This window comes from Sorex araneus, chromosome 4 (genome assembly GCF_027595985.1).
Source record: "Sorex araneus isolate mSorAra2 chromosome 4, mSorAra2.pri, whole genome shotgun sequence".
NCBI classification, from domain to species: Eukaryota; Metazoa; Chordata; class Mammalia; order Eulipotyphla; family Soricidae; genus Sorex; species Sorex araneus.
The window spans coordinates 203,266,769-203,286,246 of NC_073305.1; the positions used below are offsets into that span (position 1 = coordinate 203,266,769).

A 19,478-nucleotide genomic window follows, 5' to 3' on the forward strand; every position below is an offset into this window, starting at 1 on the left:
TTTTAAAGCTGTTTGTAATTTACATGATCTTAAACACTAATTATGCTATGTGAATACCCAGGTATTCAGTAGGGGTATCTCAAAGGAATCTATTTTTAATATTAAAAAAGTCAACTGAAGCAGTGAGTAAAGGTAAGATTTTATATTCATGACGATGATTGAAAAATACTTCTCAGGTTTTTTTTTGGGGGGAGGGGCATCCAGCAGTACACAGGGCCTACACCTAGCTCTGCACTCAGGATCACTTCTGATGGGAACTGGGGGACCACAGGGGGGGACCCTGGGGGGGGCTGAGGATCAAACCTGTGTAAACCGCATGTACAACAAACACCCTATGTGCTGTGCTATCACTCTGGGCCTGAATTTTTTTTTTCTGGGCCTTAAATTTTTAAATATGTTTCTGGGAACCACACCTAGCAATGCTTGGGAGCGACTCTTGGCTTGGTGCTTGGGGCTGGCCCCTGCGATGTTCAGAGAACCCAGGGTAGGACACACAGGCTCACAAACGCAAGGCAAGCGCTTTGCCACTGAGCTACAGTCATGGCATGAAAACTATTTCTTACTCAGTAACAATACATCATAAAATAGTAAGGGAAGATTTGGTTTGGAAATAAAATAAGAAAGAATGCACAGTTTGTTTCTATGCCTTTACACCACGCATTTGCTGGAAAACATGACAATTCCGTATTTAGTTTTTTGAAGAACTTCCATACTGCATTCCAAAATGGTAGGATATATTTACTTTTCCACCAACAGTACAGGAACAGTCCGTCTCCCCACACCCTCACCAACACTTGTTGCTGCACATCTTTTTGGTCAAGCCACTCTGACAGATGTTGAGAAGCTACTCTCTCACTGTGGGTCTCATTCGCATTTCCCTAATAAATGATGACTGTTTTCATGGTCTGTTTGGACATCTGTTATATTTCCTTTAAAGAGAGAAGAATTTATTTAGATCTTCTATTTTTATATCAGACTGTTTTCTATTGAATTGCAGGAGTTCTTTCTATGCCTGGAAATTTAACCCCTCATTGAATGATTATTTCACTTCATTGCATTCTAGTTTACTGACATTTGCCCTGATTTTATTTCTGATCACACTTGACCCAGAATTATCTAAAGATGCTTCGAATATTATGCTGTGCAAAGATCTTTTATTTGGTAGGGTTTCTTTTTCATTTTTCATATACACGATTAACACACAAACACACACACACACACACACACACATATACACATGTGCACGCGCGCTCACACACGTTTCCCCTCTGTAAAACACCTTTTAATTTGATGTAGTTCCAATCACTAATTGTGACTTTCCTCTCCCTTGCAGTTTAGCGTGAGTCTCTAAAGACATCTTCAGTGCTGAGAACATGAATTTGTTGTGTTTACTTTATGATTCTGGTTCTTTTAACTTATTACCTACTTTGAATTTTTTTTTTAATTTGTTTAAAGAGTGGTTCAGTTTCGTTCTTTGCACATATGACTGTCCAGATGTCCTAACACCATTTTTGAAGCAGTTTTTCATTCTCCATTTTTCAGTCATTGTGGTCTCTTTGTCACAGATTGTGAATATATTTGTAGATTTATATCTGATAAATATCCCAATTTATCAATTAACCAATAAACATTCCAATTCTAGTTAACCAATCTCTGAGTTTTTTATTCCAATATCCACAGTTTTATTTACTATTCACTTTTGGGTTTTGTTGTTTTGTTTGGGGCTCACACCTGGCAACGCTCAAGGGTTACTCCTGGCTCTGCAGGTCAGCAACGTGCAAGGCAAATGCCTTACCCACTGTACTATCGCCTTGACCCTGAACTTCGCAATAAAGTTTGAAGCTTGCAAAATGATGCCTTCATTTACCTCTCAACATTACAGCAATTCAAAATCTTTTGTAGCTTCCAGAAAGATTTTAGTATTTAAAAGATATATTTCCTAATAAAATCACGACTGGAATTTTACAAGATTGTATTGAATCTGTACTGTGATTTTGTAAGATAGCCAACCTCCCCCCCACTTTTTTTTAAATTGAATCCCATGAGATACACAGTTACAAAGTTGTTCATGATTGGGTTTCAGTGAAACAATGTTCCAGCACCCATGCCTTCACCAGTGTACATTTCCCACCACCAATGTCCCCAAAGCCTGCCCCTATGGCAGACCTCTCCCCTCTCTTTCTCTTCCGCTCTCTCACTCTCTCTTTCATTTTAGGCACTGTGGTTTGAAACATAGGTACTAAAAGGTTATCGTGTATATCACTTTATCTCTTCTCAGCACTAAGTTCTTGTGGTCATTTTCAACTATGTTAACATAATGGTCCCTTCTCTGTCCTAACTGCATCCTCCCCCAACCCCCCCAAACTTCTGGCAAGCTTTCAACTATGAACCAGTTCTCTGGGCCTTTCTTTCTACTGCCTTTGGGTACTAGTCTGGTATTTTGGATTTTTTTTTTTAACATCCTGCAAACAAGTGCAATCATTCTATGCCTATCCCTCTGCCTCTGACTCATTTCACTGACCACGACACTCTACATGTCCATCCATACGTGTATAAGCAAATTTTATGACTTCATGTTCCCAAACAGTTGCATAGTATTCCACTGTGTAGATCTACCATAGTTTCTTTATCTAGTCATCTGTTCTTGGGCACTTGGGGGTTGTTTCCAGATTTTGGGAACCATGAATAGTGCTGCAATGAATACAGAAGTGCAAAAGACATTTCTGCTGTGTGTTTTTGGGTCACCGGGGTATATTCCCAATAGCAGTATTGCTAGGATATATGTATGGAAGTTCAATTTCTAGTTTTTTGAGGAATGCTCATATTGTTTTCCAAAAAGGCTAGACCAGTTGGCAATCCCACCAGTAATTAATCAGAGTCCCTTTTACCCCCCCGCATCTGCGCCAGCACTGGTTGTTCTTGTTCCTTTGAATGTGTGCCAGCCTCTGTGGTATGAGATATCTCATTGTTGTTTTGATTTACATCTCCCCAGTGACTAGTGATGTAGAGCGTTTTTAAATGTGCCCTTTGGCCATTTGTTTCTTCTCAGAGGAGGTTTCTATTAATTTCTTCTCTCAATTCTGTTCATTCTTTCTTGATGGGGTTGGATTTTTTTTTTCTTGTAAAGTTCTACTAGTGCCTTATATATATCTTTGCGATTAACCTCTTACTAGATAGGTGTTGAGTGAATAATTTTTCCCATTCTATGGGCTATCTTTGTATCCTGGTCATCATTTCCTTCAAGGTGCAGAATCTTCTTAGTTTAACATAATCTCATTTGTTTATCTTTCCTTCCACTTGCTTGGTTAGTGGTGTTTCATCCCTGAAGAGGAAGATGGCCATTTTGACTATGTAATTTCTCCTCAATAATGAACATAAAATATCTTCTCATCTCTTTGTTTTGTTCTACATCTATAAGAGTGTCTTGTAGATTTTGTTGCATGATCCATTGCCCTCTTTGTTAAATTTCTTTTAGAATATTTCTTCTTGATCCAACTTAAAATGAGATTATTTTCTTAATTGTTTCTTAACATCTTCTTCTCACTTGTTGTTGCACAGATTCTTGCAACCTGACTTGAAACTTCCAACTTATTGCTTCAAACAGATTACAGGAGTTTTCTGTATATCATCATATGATCTGCAGATAATAATAGCTCATTTTTCTAATCTGGATTCCTTTATATCTTGTTATCTAATTGCTCTAGCCCAGTTCTTTAATACAAAATTAAACAGAAGAGGTGAGAATAACAATCTTGTGTCATGTTGGGTTTTATATTTGTTTTTGGGGGTTATACCTTGTGGGGTACAGGGCTTATTCCTGGCTCTCTGCTCAGGGATCATTTCAGGCTGTGCTTACGGGACCATATGCAATACCAGGGATTGAACCGAGGCCAGCTGCATGCAAGGCAAGTGCCTTAAATTCTGTACTCTATTTCCAGCCCTTATTTTTATCTTAAGGGAAAATGATCTATTTTTCCTTACTGAGTATGATACGAGCTATGACCTTTATTAAACTGAGGAATGCTCTTTCTAGCCCCATTTTAAGAGGTTATTTGTTAAATCACAAATGGATGCCGAGTCTTGCCAACTGCTTCTGCTGCACTTATTGATATGATTATATGATTTCCGTCCTTTGTTGATCAATTTTAAAGAATAAATTCATGTTTAATTCATTTGTATATGCTGAACCATCCTTGCATTCCTGGAATAAATTGCACTTGATCATGATGTGTGATCCATTTAATGTACTGTTTTCTTCATTTGAAAAAAAGGGCAGGGGGCAGAGAAATAGTACAACAGAGGGCAAAGCACTTGCACTGTATGTTACTGAGCCTGAGATCTCCCGACTGCACACGATCCCCTGAGTACCACAAATAGTGATCTGGAGCATAGAGGTGGTTGTGCACCCCCCCTCCCAAAGGCAAATTCAAATTATTGTTGCTGTTGTTATTCTGCACTGTCAGGAACTAAATACTACGCCTCTTCCGTGCAAGTGTGCAAGTGTATCTACCAGCAATGTGTAATTATTTGCTCACCTTAATGTTGAGAATTTTTCATCAGACACTCATGTAATTTTCTTCTTTGTGATGTCCTAGCCTTGTTTTTGGTATTAAGATAATGTTGATTGGGGCTGGAGCGATAGCACAGTGGGTAGGGCATTTGCCTTGCACGAGGCCGACCCGGGTTCAATTCCCAGCATCCTATATGGTCCCCTGGGCACTGCCAGGAGTAATTCCTGAGTGCAAAGTCAGGAGTAACCCCTGTGCATCGCCAGGTGTGACCCAAAAAGCAAAAAAAAAAAAAAAAAAAAAAAAGATAATGTTTATTTAAAAGCATTTACTCCTTAATCTTTTGGAAGAGCTTAAGAAAAAATACATACAAATTCTTTGAAGGTAGTATCACTAGCAAAGTCATCTGGTCTTGAACCTTGGAAGGAATAGAAAGGTGTTTTTGGTTGAGGTGGATAGAGCCATCCCCTCCCTTGCTTAGGGGTGAGCAGGGTGGTGGTCCAGAGACCATATGTGGTATCTGGTAGCCTGCTATTTTCCTAAACATTTACTCAAAATAAATGAATAAATGAGTAAATAAACATTTACTCAAAAAAAATTTGAAAATGAATTTTCAAATTCAAAGACACATTTGTGATTTCATTATGGTCTTTTATAAAGCTCTGCATATCTATGATATCTGATGCAAATTCTTACCCAGTTTTTATTTCATTTATTAGCATTTTCTAATTAGTTTTCTCTCCCTCTCTTTGTGAAGCCTGCGATTCTATTGATTCTATCTTTTCAAAAAAGCAACCATGTTTCACTCATTTTTTGTCCTTCTTGGTTTCTAATTCATTTATTTCCATCTAACTTTATTTTCTCTCTTTGACTAACTTAGAGCTTTGTATATTCTTTTTTCTTTCTATTTGTTTTAGATTTAAAGCTAAACCTAAATGGTGAGACTTTTCTTCTTTCTGGATGTAGCTTGTATTGCTACTTCTTAGTATTAGTCTTGCTACTTGTACCTACATAGCTATATTTCGGTTTGTTTTCCGGGATTTAAAAACGTTGGGGCCGGAGTGATAGCACAGCGGGTAGGGCGTTTGCCTTGCACACGCCTGACCTGGGTTCAATCCCCGGCATCCCATACGGTCCCCTGTGCACCGCCAGGAGTAATTCCTGAGTGCAGAGCCAGGAGTAACCCCTGAGCATTGCTGGGTATGACCCAAAAAAGGAAAAAAAAAAAACTTTTTTTGAGGGGCTGGGGGGGGCACATCTAGTAATGCTCAGGGTTACTCCTGGCTCTACACACAGGAATCCCTCCTGGCAGTGTTTGGGGGACCATATGGGATGCCAGGGATCGAACTTTGGCTGGCCAGCATGCAAGCATATGCGCTACTTGCTATACTATTGCTCTGGTGCTAAAAACTATGTTTGAGGGATGTGAGGGAGTACTCCCAAACAGTGCTCAGGAGGTGCAGGAGCCCCACTGCCGATGCTCAGTCCGCTGGGCTGGCAAGCCAGTGCAAGGACCCAAGGAGGAGATGCAGGCCAGGCCATGCAGTGCTGAGTGCACCCAGGCGACTCTGCAGTGTTTAGGGGGCCCCTCCAGGGTTGCATCCGGCGACTCCATGTGGTGGTGCCAGGAACTGAACCTGGATCAGGAACATTCGCCCTAATTACTGTATTATCCTCTGGCTCCAGATTAAAAAATTTTTTTTTAATTTCCTTGTTGGTCTAATGGTTAGAAGAGAAGCAGATTGTACAGTCTATATGAGTTCGAGGTTTTTCAATTCTTGTAATTGATTTCTAGGGAGATAATTAGCACTGTTACTATAAAAAAAACACTGAGTATGATTTAAATCTTCATATCGACAATTGTTTTGTGTCTCAACATATAGTCTATACTTAAGAATGGGCCATGTGTACTTGGAAAATGTAAATTTTGGTAAAATGCTCTCTGGACATCTATTAAGTTCAGGTGATATAAAGTCATCAGTTTCCTTCTTTATTGTCTGGTTGATAAATAAGGGTGTTAAAATTCTACAGTTGTTATCAATGGCATTCTTTAACTCTGTTATTAGTAACTGCTGTGTTTATTCTGATGTGCCATTGTTTAGTGCACTTAGATTAAGTGTCATGCTTTATGGTTTTAATAAGCCCTAATCATTATATAATATCCATTCCTATGTCTTGTCATCTTATTTAGAAGGAAGTATAACAGCATCTACCTTTTTGGGAAAAAATCTTATTTATTGGGGCCGGAGCGATAGCACAGCGGGTAGGGCGTTTGCCTTGCACGCGGCCGACCCAGGTTCGATCCCCGGCATCCCATATGGTCCCCCAAGCACCGCCAGGAGTAATTCCTGAGTGCAAAGCCAGGAGTAACCCCTGAGCATCGCTGGGTGTGACCCAAAAAGCAAAAAAAAAAAAAAAAATCTTATTTATTAAAGAAGCATGATTTACAAAGTTACCTTTTTTTAAAGGTTACTCTCTGCTTAAAAAAAGCCATCTCCAACCTTTTATTTTGCATCAGTTTCTTATAGGCAGAATAAGCTAGAATTTGCTTTCTCATCTATTCTGCATCTATTCTGCTGCTCTATATGTTGCAATTGGTGATTTCAGATAATTAATATTTAGGAAGTACTTATTGCCATTTTATTTATTTTTTGGCAGGTCTCTGTAGTTTGTCTTTTGTATTTTTCTTATATTCTCTTCTCTTGTGCACGGAGAGCTTCCTTTTGTATTATGTTTGATTGATTTCCCCTTCCTGTTTCTTATGTTTCTTATATGGAGTTTTGTTTCAAGGCTATTATGAAGCTTATATGGAAACTTCTAAACTTACATCCTATTGGTCAGAATGATCTAGAGCTCATTCTAGTATGCCCCCATTTTTACTCCTTTCCCCTGCCGCCACTCTTGTCATAAATTTTTGTGTCTGCTGCTTCTAGGTGGGACTTCCTTTCTTTTTTTAAGGAATCCCTTTAGTATTTCATGCAAGCCCAGTTTAATGATGATGAATTCCTTTAATTTTTGTTAGTCTGTAAAGCTATTCATCCACCCTTCAATTCTTAGCAGGGAGAGTAATCTTGGTTGAAAATCCCTTTCTTTCAGCACTTTAATTACAACATGACAATCCCTTCTGGTTTGCAAGACTTTCACCAAGAAACCGCAAACTGTCGATAAGGGTCCCCTTAAATTTGATTTATTTTTCTCGAGATTAGTGATTTTCGACAATTGTGCCACTTCGCAGAAATTTCTTGCTGGCTTGCAAAAAAGGCATTTGCTGGTTAACACAAGGCAAAAATTAGATCTAAGATTTAATACACAAAATAATATTATAAATAATGTTTTTATTTCTCCTTACTAGTCTATGGAATATTTCTCCTATATACATCACTGTGCTCTATATACTTTTGGTATTCTCTGCTCCTTAATGGCTAGAAACCAAATAGCATATAGGGGTTATGTTTTGCTACATATATAAAAAACCTGCAATTTTTCCTAACCTTTATGTGAAAAGAGTAAAACAGTAATAAGGTATTTGTTTTGCAAGATATTCTGCAAAGATCGTGCTCTTTAGCCACAGTATTAATAGTAAGATACTGCACATTATTTGACAACAAATAATTACTGAGCTCTTAGCATTCTCAAGGTGCTCTTTCAGGCAGAGAATATAGAGAGTATTTCATTTACAAATAGATTATATTATTAAAGTTTTTCAATAGGGCAGATGTTTGTAACATGAAATACATCTTCACAAACAAGCATGCAGTAAACAGTCAAGAGTCTCAAGGTTGCAAATAAAGACCTATTTAGACCAAATGAATCCAAAATGTTTAATTTATGGACAACGATATTTTTAGGACAAGCAAGAAAAGAGAAGAAAATCAATAACAAAGAAATAGTTCCTATTGATTTCATTTAGATAAAAGTGCTTAATGGAAAGATCTAAACACCTACTAAATTCAAGATACTGATTTCAAAACAAATCTATCAAACTTGTATTATTCTAAATTTTAATTTTAAGGAAATTTGGCTAAAGGAAGAAAAGCAGCCTGTCCCAGACTCCACAGTACATTTTTATCATTATTATTTTATTATGACTTTCGGTTTGGGGGCCATGCTTGGTTGTGCTTAGGGGTCACTCCTGACGGGGGCTCAGCCTTACCCACTAGACCATCTTTATGGTCCTTTCCTCAGTACATTTTAATTCTTTTTTTCTTTTTGGGTCCCACCCAGCAATGCTCAGGGGTTACTCCTGGCTCTGCACTCAGGAATCACTCCTGGCGGTGCTTGGGGGGCCATATGGGATGTTGGGAATTGAACCTGGGTCTGCCGAGTGCAAAGCAAACACCCTCCAGTTGTGCTATCACTCCAGCCCGTGTCCTTTCTTTCTCACACAATACCCGGTGTGAGCAGGCTGTGGGAGTCCACAGGCTCTAGCTCTGTGGCACGCACAGGGGAGATACAGGGGACAGAACAGCGCCATCTCTGCTTACGCAGGGCCTCAGGCTTACCAGGCACAGAGAGCTTAGGCTTAGGCTCCATTCAGATCTTCAGGACCTATGTCTGACCTTGGGAGTACCAAGTGTTAACCCCCTTCGAAGACTGGGTCCTCAGAGATACTGTTCTCCCAAATTCATCCTTGAAGGTGTTGGGGTACAGTCTTCGGTACTCTGAACCCATGTCCCACCTCAAACCGCCCTGTGGGGCTCCCCTAGCCTGTCATACTTCTTCTAGTCCCTACCTTGGAGATGGGCAGCTTTGCCAGAATTATCAAGTGTTTGTTTTTGGACGGATCTAAAGCTATCTTGATTTGCGATACTGCTAGTTCTCATCAACTGTGTTTGGAGAGAGCTTCCTATTTCAAAACATTGCTTCATTTGGAAATTTTTAACTTTAAGACAACAAAATATTGCCTTTTCAGACATTAAAAGCTCAGCCCTGTGGAACCAGGGAGAGTATGGGGGTAAAGAACCCATATGGTCCCCAAAGCCAGTCAGCTCTGATCCTTGACCTCAGAACCAAGAGTAAGTCCTGAGCACCTCCAGGTGTGCTGTGTTCACTGGGACATGAGTGAAATGAGAAGTATCCTAACCCCACCCCCACAAACAATACAATGAAAATCTTATTTGAAAGAAACGGTTATAACATCTAAGCTATAAAAGACTCTTCTCTATGTTCATAGTTAATCAAAGTGAAAGTAGCCATTAGAAAATTATAGGATGGCCTCTTTCTCTTAAAATTAATATTGATTTTTTAAAATAATAAAAGTATCTCAATCAGTACAGAAAACATGATGGTAAAGGAAGAAGGAAGGAAGAGGGGAAGGAAGGAAGGAAAGAAGGAAGGAAGGAAGGAAGGAAGGAAGGAAGGAAGGAAGGAAGGAAGGAAGGAAGGAAGGAAGGAAGGAAGGAGAGAGGGAGAAAGGGGAAGAAAGAAGACAGGCAAAAGGAAGGGCATAAAGAAAGAAAAAAAAACATAAAAAGGTGATCTTGTAATTCAGCCAGCAATAGAAATTTTACTGCAACATAATTTGAGGCAGCATTCTTTAATAGCTAAATCTTAAATTAAAACACCACTTATCTCTGATGTTGGCAAGGTTTTCCTAAGGCAATTATGAGCAATTTCAAAAGAAAGACTGTCTACCCAGAACTGGTGTGTGTCTTGCCTGTGTGAGGTCCTAATTGCCCAGGCTGGACCCACACTGCCAGGCTGGGCATCGCCAGGCATTGCCTCCAGACTCCCTGAGCACGCCACAGAATCCTTACTTTCCTCTCCACCGTCAGGGAAAAAGCATCTCTGACTTGACTGGAGATAAAATGCTTCACGGAGACAGCAATATTTCATTTGTTTACGCTTAAGGGACAACTGCAAAACTGAAATATCCTGATACAACACAGAACAGAGTATGTTCGATTTTATAGGCATAACTCGAGGGGAGCTAGTTCACAGAAACATGGTGAGTTTTGCCATCACTGCCTCTCCTTCTGTAGACTTTTAGGACTGTCCAACAGAGCCACTTATCTCTTAATGCTCCTTGGCTTTAACTATCCCCTCATACTAAATGACTGTCTTTCATGCGTGTGTACATTGACTTTTTATTTGTTTATTCAATCACCGTGAATTACAAAGATATAATAATGATCATTTTGTGTGGACAGAGTAAGAGATACCTTAAGCTTACAGTATTGCTCTCCTGGGGTCATCTCGATCTCAGACAGTGCTCAGGCCAGATTAGTCTTTCCTATCCCTAGCAGGGTCCTTATCTCGTCGTTGCTTTTGGATCATGACAGCATTTGTCCATGACCTGCTCTCAACTTATAGCTGAGTATTGTGGCGCTTTGGCCTGGCCCATTTCAATGCCAGGGTAGCACACAGCTTGCCCTGGGTCCATTCAGTCCCTCGTCGGGACCCTGCTTTTGGGATACTAGGAACCAAGGGCAACTGAGGCTTAAGTAGAGAAAGCAAATGCCCGGGAGTGCAGTTTGTTTGGAGACAATTTACTCCCAAGTTACAAAAGCATAATATTAACTGTCTTCGTTTGTCCATACAAAAAGGACATTGCTTTAAACTAAACTATTCAAAAGACAAAAGGAGAGGAGAAAGGCAATAGTAACTTCCAATACAAGTTCAGTGTCCTAGAAGGATCTGACCTTACAAATGAACAGAATCTGATTACGGGGAAAAAGTTGACTAACTGGTTGGGGAAGAGAGCACAGAGAAGAGGTTACAGATAAACAAAGGAATGGGAGTGACTCGGGAGCACTGTGATGGATCTAACCCAATAAACGTAAGCTCCCTGTGGCAAGGGAGAAAGGACAAACCAATGTTATCCTACACTTGTGATTGAGTTTTAGGCATACACTGTTCCAACACTAATCCCTTCACCAGTGTCCACTATCCCCCACTAATGTCCCCAGTTTTCTTCCCACCCCCCTGCAGCAGGCCTCTGTGGCAGGCACATTCCCCCCCCCCAGCAATTTCCTATGTTCTCTTTCTAAATTTATTTTCTTATCTCCACCTTTGGCCCAGTGGCAAAGGCTCCCACTAAAGACCAGGTCTCCTGCACTTCATTTCTATTGCCTTTGTGCACGTGACGTTTCCCTAGGACTCGTCTTTGTATCTCACATATGAGAGAAATCACTGAGTCTGTTCCTCTCTCTCTGATTTCACTCACCACAATATTCTCCAGGTGAACTACATAAAAGCAAACGTTACGACTTCATCCTTTCTTATGGCTGATAATACCATAGTCTCTTTACCTAGTCATCTGTTCGTGGACACTTGGTTGGTTCTGGCGACTGTGAACAGTGCTGGAATGCACACAGAAGAACACGTGTCTTTTCTGTGTTTTGCTTTTGGACCCTTATGAAATTGGTAGGTCATAGGAAAGCTCAATGCCTAGTTTTTTGAGGAATGTCCATGTAGTATTCCAAAAGGACTGGGCCAGTTAACATTCCTACCAGTAATTAATGAGAGGCCCTTCTTGCCCACATCCTTGCCAACACTGGTTGTTGTTGTTTTCTGATGAGTGTCGGTCTCTGTGGTATGAGATATCTTACTGTTAAGATTTGCATTTCCTTGATGTCATGACTTGATTTTTTCATGACATTCATGATGATTAGTGATAAAAAACATTTTTTTCATGTGTCTTTTAGCTACTTGTATTTCTTCTTTGAGGAAGTATCTATTCATCTTCCAATTTCTTGATAGGTTTTTTTTCTTTCTTGTAGAGTTCTACAAGTGCTTTATAAATTTTGGATATTAATCCTTTATTGGGGCAGTGGTGGGTAAACACTTTCTTCCAATATGTGGGCTGTCTTCTATTCTGGCAATCATTTCCTTTGAGTTGCAGATGCTTCTTAATTTAATATGGTCCCATTTGTTTATCTTTGATTCTGCTTGCTTGCTTGGTCAATGGCATTTCATCCTTAAGGATGCCTTTAGCTTCAATGTCACAAACAGCTCTGCCTATATTTCATGCTGATGACTTTCAAATCATTATTACTAGGTCAGTCTTATCCGAAGAAATCCAGGACTTATATAAAACATAGTCAATATGAATCCTGAATTGGTATATTTAAGAAATGTCTCAAATTTAATGAGACCAACATACAACACAGGATTAGAATTAAATTCCCAAGCTTGTGTCCATCCTGCACTGTGTCTTTCTTTTAACGGAGGCCATACTTAGTGGGGTGGCTCTATCCTGGGAGGGATTAGGATTCTGGGAGAAGCTGTACTCATAGTCACCATGACCACACCTGATGGTACTAAAGGAAGGGTACATGGTGCCAGGGATTGAACCCTGCACCACACAGATGCTAGGATCTACCACCTGGGCTTTTTTCCCTCTCTCTCCAACCCCACTGGTCTTTTTCATCTCAGTAAACTCTCCCACACTACAAAGTGCTTAAGCTAACTACTCAGGTGCTTCTACTACTATTTGTTCTTCCACCCCCACATCTCATTTGCATCGTTATATTGGTTTTACTTCCAAGATGTATTCCAAACATAGCTGCTCCTCTTCAACTATATTACTGACGACTTTCCCAAGCCATTGAATCAGCTGCTTAGATGAAATTATATGTAAATGGTTGGCTTCTACATCATGATGTAGTCACAGAGTGATCCAACTAAACATCAGAAATCAGATCTTATTGTTCACCAGCTTTAAAGCCTTTCCTAGTTATTTAAACCCTAACCCTGCTATTTTATTGAAATGAAAAAGCATACCATGAAATATAGTATAAGGCCCAATACTCTTTATCTTTGTCTGAAAGGCCTAACAAAATCTGGCCTCGGACCGCTTATGATTCATCCTGTATCACTGCCAACCCCAAGCTCCCTGATGAGCTCATGCAGGACCTCTGTGCCTGGCGGTACCATCTGCCCAGAACACTCTGGTCCCCAAATCTTTGCACACTGTGTTCCTTCTTAGTAGGCAGGTATTCTCTATAGGTATCTACATAGTAGAAAGGTTATTAGCTTATACATATCATTTTTTTAAAGGAATCCATTTATATTATTTCCTTTTTTAAAAGTTATCTAAGAAAAATCTCCCTACTTCTAAAATCTAAACCAACCCATTATATATTACATATTATATACACACATATATGCATTAAGCCTTAACACTTCTCATTTCACTCATATTCCAAAGCAACATTGGTAAAAGGTGACAGACACAATCAGGAATTGCGTGCCGGGAGCACACCAATGCCTAAAGTGCCAGCAAACATTCACACACGTGGATCTGATCAATCTTTCTTTTGATTATCAAATACAGGAAACAAGGGGGCAAAAGAAAATGAAACCAGAATGATGGGGGGAAAATACCACCCAGGAAAAATAATCCATTTCCTGCAACAAAATTAATTGTAGGGGAAAAGAAACACATGGGTGAGGAACTAACAGTTCAAAGCAATTTAAGAGAAAAATAATCCAATTACAGTGAATGATCCTTGTCTGGTTCCTCATTCAAAAATACTGTTTAAATGAGACTTAGACACAGACACCCACACCCCTTCCCTCCCAGGAATTCACAGCTACGAAAAACAGACTGTGGTTGCCAGACACGAGAATAGAGAATGTGTCAAATGGACTAAGGTGGTCAAAACTACACACTTCAGTTATAAAATAAATAAATCCTGGAGAAGTGAGCATGGTGATCACAATAGCGTATGTTTGCAAGTACTTGGAGAGCAGATCTCAAAGTTGTCATAGCAAGAAAAATATTTAACTCTGGCGATGGATGTTGACTAGATGATTCTGGTAGTCTTTTCACAACATATACAAATGTCAGACCATAATGCTGTATGCCTGGGCGAATCCAATGTCTTATGTCAATTATATGGATGGGGTCTACCCATCTTAAGGTTCAGCTCTCGACTTCTGTGTATGTTTAAAATTTTCTAAAAGTTTATTTAAAAAACTCAATTACTCTCTCTAAACTCTTATTTTTAGCATGCCATGTTATCATATAATACTATGTGTTACTCCATATTCGTTATCTGTGTTACATATTCTTTTTTGATAGTTCACCTTTCACTAAAATATATACGCTTCATAAGATCAAGAGTTTCATCTTTACTACTATTATTTCTAGTGTCCGAGCAGTGAAAAAGTCATTAATATTTCTCAATGGATAAATATCGGGGCCCACCAAGGAAGCTTCAAAAAAATTTCAGCTTCACCGTGATCAGCAAAACATCACGAGAAATGTGCACACCTTGACTTCAATGAAGTCAGGACTCCCCAGGGACACGAGCTCAGCATACGCCTGCAGTTCATCCACATTCCACGCCTTCACCAGGGTCAGTCTGTACACAGTGCGCTGTCGCTGAAACAAAGGAAAAGTTCGTTTTTTAAATTTACTAATGGAAGTCATATGAGTCAGTCACCTAGGAAGATCCTCAACTGTGTCTAACTCAGAGATATCCCAGGGAAGGCAAAGTCCAGTATGAGCATCTATAAACTGAAGCTACAGGTGGTAGAAAGACGAAAAAGCAGAAAAAAGTGTAGCTAGTATCCCATGAGCCACATGAGGGAACAAATATTAGCTGATTTTTCCCCCCTCTTCCTCACAATATCTGATACCATTTAAGTGTTCAACAACACACACTGAGTTAGAAGTGGTAAGGAATAAATAGTAAGTTAACTGAACAGTTTTAGACTGGAAAATTAGGTCAACATGCTTCAGGCTTTCAGTTTTTTTTTATGACAAATATTTCAAATTACTCTTGTCTTTGCCTTCTGGCTTTATCATTATTTAATGAAGTCTTATTGGCAGAAAAAGCACACTTATGAACTGTGAAGATTCCCATTTACTTACAATACACAGTAGAACCCCTTATATCCAGAGCATATACTCTAAAACCCCAGTGATGCCTGGAACCACAGTACCAGGGCACACAGTGCCAGTACACACTTTTTTGCTATATATATATATATACACACAGCTGTAACAAAGCTTGAATATAAATAAAGCACAATAAGATATTAACAATATAATAACACAATAGAACAATTATAACAGTGTACTACAATAAAAGGCATATGAATGTGGTCCTCCCTCAAAATATCTTATTAAGCATAATATTTTTGAACCACAGTTAACTGAAACAGCAGAAAATGAAGCTGTGAATAAAGCTTATATTGTAACCTAAAAGCATCTTGTGTTCTGAAAGGTAGTAAGGCAACTCCTAAAAACTGGAGTCTTTAAAAAGTTTATGCCCTTCAATTTTATAGTTCCCTTCCAGAAACCAAAACAAATGGTTAAAAGGCCAAAAGACTTATCCAAACATCTCATAACAACATTACTCTGACCGAGAGCAGACAGAGATCATTTGGTACATGTCCATATAGACAGCTAATCTTCAACAAAGGAACCAAGAATATGAAATGGAACAAACGGTGCTGGGAAAGTTAGTCAGTCACATGTAAAAAAAAAAACAAAAAAAAAACGAACTCAGACTCTTACCTCACACCATGCTCAAAAGTTAATTCAAAATGGATGAAAGACTTCACTATCAGACCTGACTACATAAATATGTTGAGTAAAACAGGCATATCTCTCCGTGACAAGAATAAAAAGACACCCCACGGGAAGAGAGAAAACATCTGCCCTCCACTCATCAGACAAAGAATTGAAATCTAAGATAGATAAAACACAAATACTTAACCTAAAACCCAACAACCCTTCAGAAAATGGGGAAAGATATGAACAGACACTTACTCAAAGATACAAACAGGTGGTCAAAAGTATAGAGAAAAATGCTCTGCATCGCTATCGTAAATGTTCTGCATCACTATCATCAAAATAACACTGAGATACCACCTCAAACCAGTGAGACTGGCACACATAAAAAAGAACAAAGAGCCCTCATCCAGTGTTGATAATGTCAAGAGGCTCAACCCTCCCAGGAAACAAGATGGGCACTTCTCAAGAAATGAAGGATTGAGCTCCCCTATATCCAGCAACTCTACTCTTGAGAGCCCCAAAACACTATTTTGAAAAGACATAGGAGTACTATTTCCAGCTATAAATGTCTCCAGATCTCTCTCTCTCTTTCTCTCTCTCTCTCTCTCTCTCTCTCTCTCTATCTATCTATCTTTCATTCTCTCCCTCTCTCTATCTCTCTCCTAGTTCAAAAGTAATGAAATCATAAGTTAGGACGAGAGAGATAGCTCAAGGGTTAAGATGCTTGCTTTGCACAAATCTGGTTCAATCATATGGTCTCCTAAACTCTGCCAGATCCCTGAGCAGAGAACCAGAGTAAGCCCTTAGCACTGACAGTATACTGCGCCCCTCCACCCAAAAGAAAAGAAGAAAAACTTAAGAGAGAGAGAGAGAGAGAGAGAGTTCTGGTCAGGGCTGACTCCTGGCTCTGCACTTAAGGATCTCTCCTGGTGGTGTTTGGGCGAGCCAGAGAAAGAACTAGGGTCGGCGGTGTGCAAGGGAAGCACCTTAACTGTTGTGCTATCTCTTTGGACCCCAAACAAATATAATTTGTTACTTTTATAAGCACTTGTCTGATGGTTATAATCAGAGCAATAAGGCTTCAACAAAAATTATTGGGTTGAATACAAAAATAAAAGTAATTGTTGCAAATTATTTAAGTGGCTTCTTGGAAACCTAAGAAAGTCAACTAAAAATTAAATTAAGAAAAAGTGGCTAATTACCAAATAAAAATATAAAACTGAGCAATTTCCTAGCAAAGAGCTGTAGGGTAAATATGAACTCCAAAGCCAGATTAAACTGGAAGCCAGACAGAAGAGATGAGCTGTTCTTATCTCTCTGTCCTCAGTTACCACCTGAACAAAAGGGAGCACCACAGGGTCTTCTAGACATCACTGGCTGAGCACTGCTGGGAGGCTCCATTTAAAAAAAAAAAAAAAAAGAAATGTTAATCCGGTAGTATTTAGACCCATTCCTGGTGGCAGTAACACAGCATGTTATCTATGGCAAGCTGGTAATGACCAACTGCAAAACATAGCGCAAAGAATTTACAAGTCATCGGGGCTGGAGCAATAGCACAGTGGGTAGGCGTTTGCCTTGCATGCGGCCGACCTGGGTTTCAAGTGATTCCTGAGTGCAAAAGCCAGGAGTAACCCCTATGCATCGCCAGGTGTGACCCAAAAAGCCAAAAAAAAAAAAAAAAAGAATTTACAAGTCATTAATATGTATCCATAACATATCCAGTGCTTAATTTGTGATATAATTTGCAGACACAAGTGAACAAAAGAAAAGTTTGTGAGAATGGACATTAGAAAGTCATGTGACTTACATGTTCTAGAATTCCAATGCAAGCTCAAAATTTCTTTGCACAAATAAGCTGGGAATGGTACCAATAATAACAATAGGAATCCGCAGCTAGCATTTGTCAAGTGCCAGCTGTTGTTTTAAGTGTTTAATATCTTAGCACAGATGCCAGTATTTGTCTAATCTTTATAACAAGCCTTAGAAAATAGGCTTGATTATTATCTTCACATTAGAGCTACGAAACCAAGGTCTGGAGCTATTAAATAAATTGCTCCAAGTTACACAGCCGGAAAGCAGCAAGGCTCAGATGTGAAACCAGGTGGTGAGAGCAGACCATCTCTTACTTTGTTACATCTTTACAACTGCAAAATAAGACAGAGAGAAATGTATAAAAATATAAAAACACAGCTCTAGGCATTAACATCAAGGAAACTCTCACCAGCACCTAGTAGCCATCCACTCACTGTACCCCAAAGTACCAATACTCCTGCCTCTCACACCACAATTTAGATTTTCTTACACTTGAAATTTACATAAGTGGAACCAAACATTCTTTTGGGTTTTGTTCCTATTATTCCATCATTGTGTTTATAAAATTCATCCATACTGCTGCATGTGGAAATCTGTACACTTCTGTGTTCTCTAGTATTCAACTCTAGGAATACAAAACAACTAATTCAACCAGTTCTCTATTGATAAATATCTGAATTACTTCTACTTTTAAGTATCATAATCAATGTTGTTTTAATAGCAGAATTTAGACTGTTTTAGGGTGCTACCAAGAAATGCTGTCATGAATCTATTCCTTTATGCCTTGCCTCTCTTGGGGCATTTGGTGTCTGTGAGATCATTCGTGAGGTGGTGTGTAGCCACAGATATATTTCACGGTCACGTATCTGTGAAAGTTTTCCCTCCAATGTGTCTTTCTTACAGTGATGTGTCTCTTATAATAATGAGAATTTGTGTACTTTACTCCTGATGCATAGAAGGATGGACATTCTCCTCAGACGTACCTAAGAGTAGAAGGGTCATGGCAAAGAGTATAAGTACTCCTCAACTTTAGAAATATTGCCGACCTCGCATCCAAAGTCATTTTCATAAGAGCACACACTTGGGGGCTGGAGCGATAGCACAGCGGGTAGGGTGTTTACTTTTCACGTGCACGTGGCCGACCGGGTTCGATTCCCAGCATCCCATATGGCCCCCCTAAGCACCGCCAGGAGTGATTCCTGAGTGCAGAGCCAGGAGTAACTCCTGTGCATCGCTGGGTGAAACCCAAAAAGAAAAAAAAAAATGCACGCACTAATTTTCCTTATTTTTAATTGTATTTGTTCGGCTTTTGGGGGTCCACGCCTGGCTCTACACTCAGGAATTTCTTTGGTGATGCTCCGGGATGCTGAGTGTCAACCCCAGGCTGGCTGCATGCAAGCAAGAGCCCTTATCTTCTAGATTATCTCTCCAGCCCCTCCAGTCATTTTTACCACAATTCTACCTGTGTTGTATTAAGAGTTGGTCACACATATTCTTCAACTATAGCACTGTAGCACTGTTGTCCCGTTGTTCATCTATTTACTCATGCGGGCACCAGTAATGTCTCCATTGTGAGACTTGTTGTTACTGTTCTTGGCATACCGAATATGCCACGGGTAGCTTGCCAGGCTCTGCTGTGCGGGCGGGATACTCTCGGTAGCTTGCTGGGCTTTCCAAGTATGGGCTCT

The 19,478-nt window shown here is 39.5% G+C and overlaps 1 protein-coding gene across 2 annotated transcripts in view; it reads right to left on the reverse strand.

Moving 5' to 3' along the window:
- Nucleotides 1-19,478, reverse strand: part of LOC101550358 (S-adenosyl-L-methionine-dependent tRNA 4-demethylwyosine synthase TYW1) — a 206,453-nt gene that overhangs the window by 16,794 nt on the left and 170,181 nt on the right. For both annotated transcript variants that reach the window (XM_055135604.1, XM_055135603.1), the window contains one exon: nucleotides 14,728-14,838. In XM_055135604.1, the coding sequence (XP_054991579.1) occupies nucleotides 14,728-14,838 (111 nt within the window). The remainder of the gene's footprint in view (nucleotides 1-14,727; nucleotides 14,839-19,478) is intronic.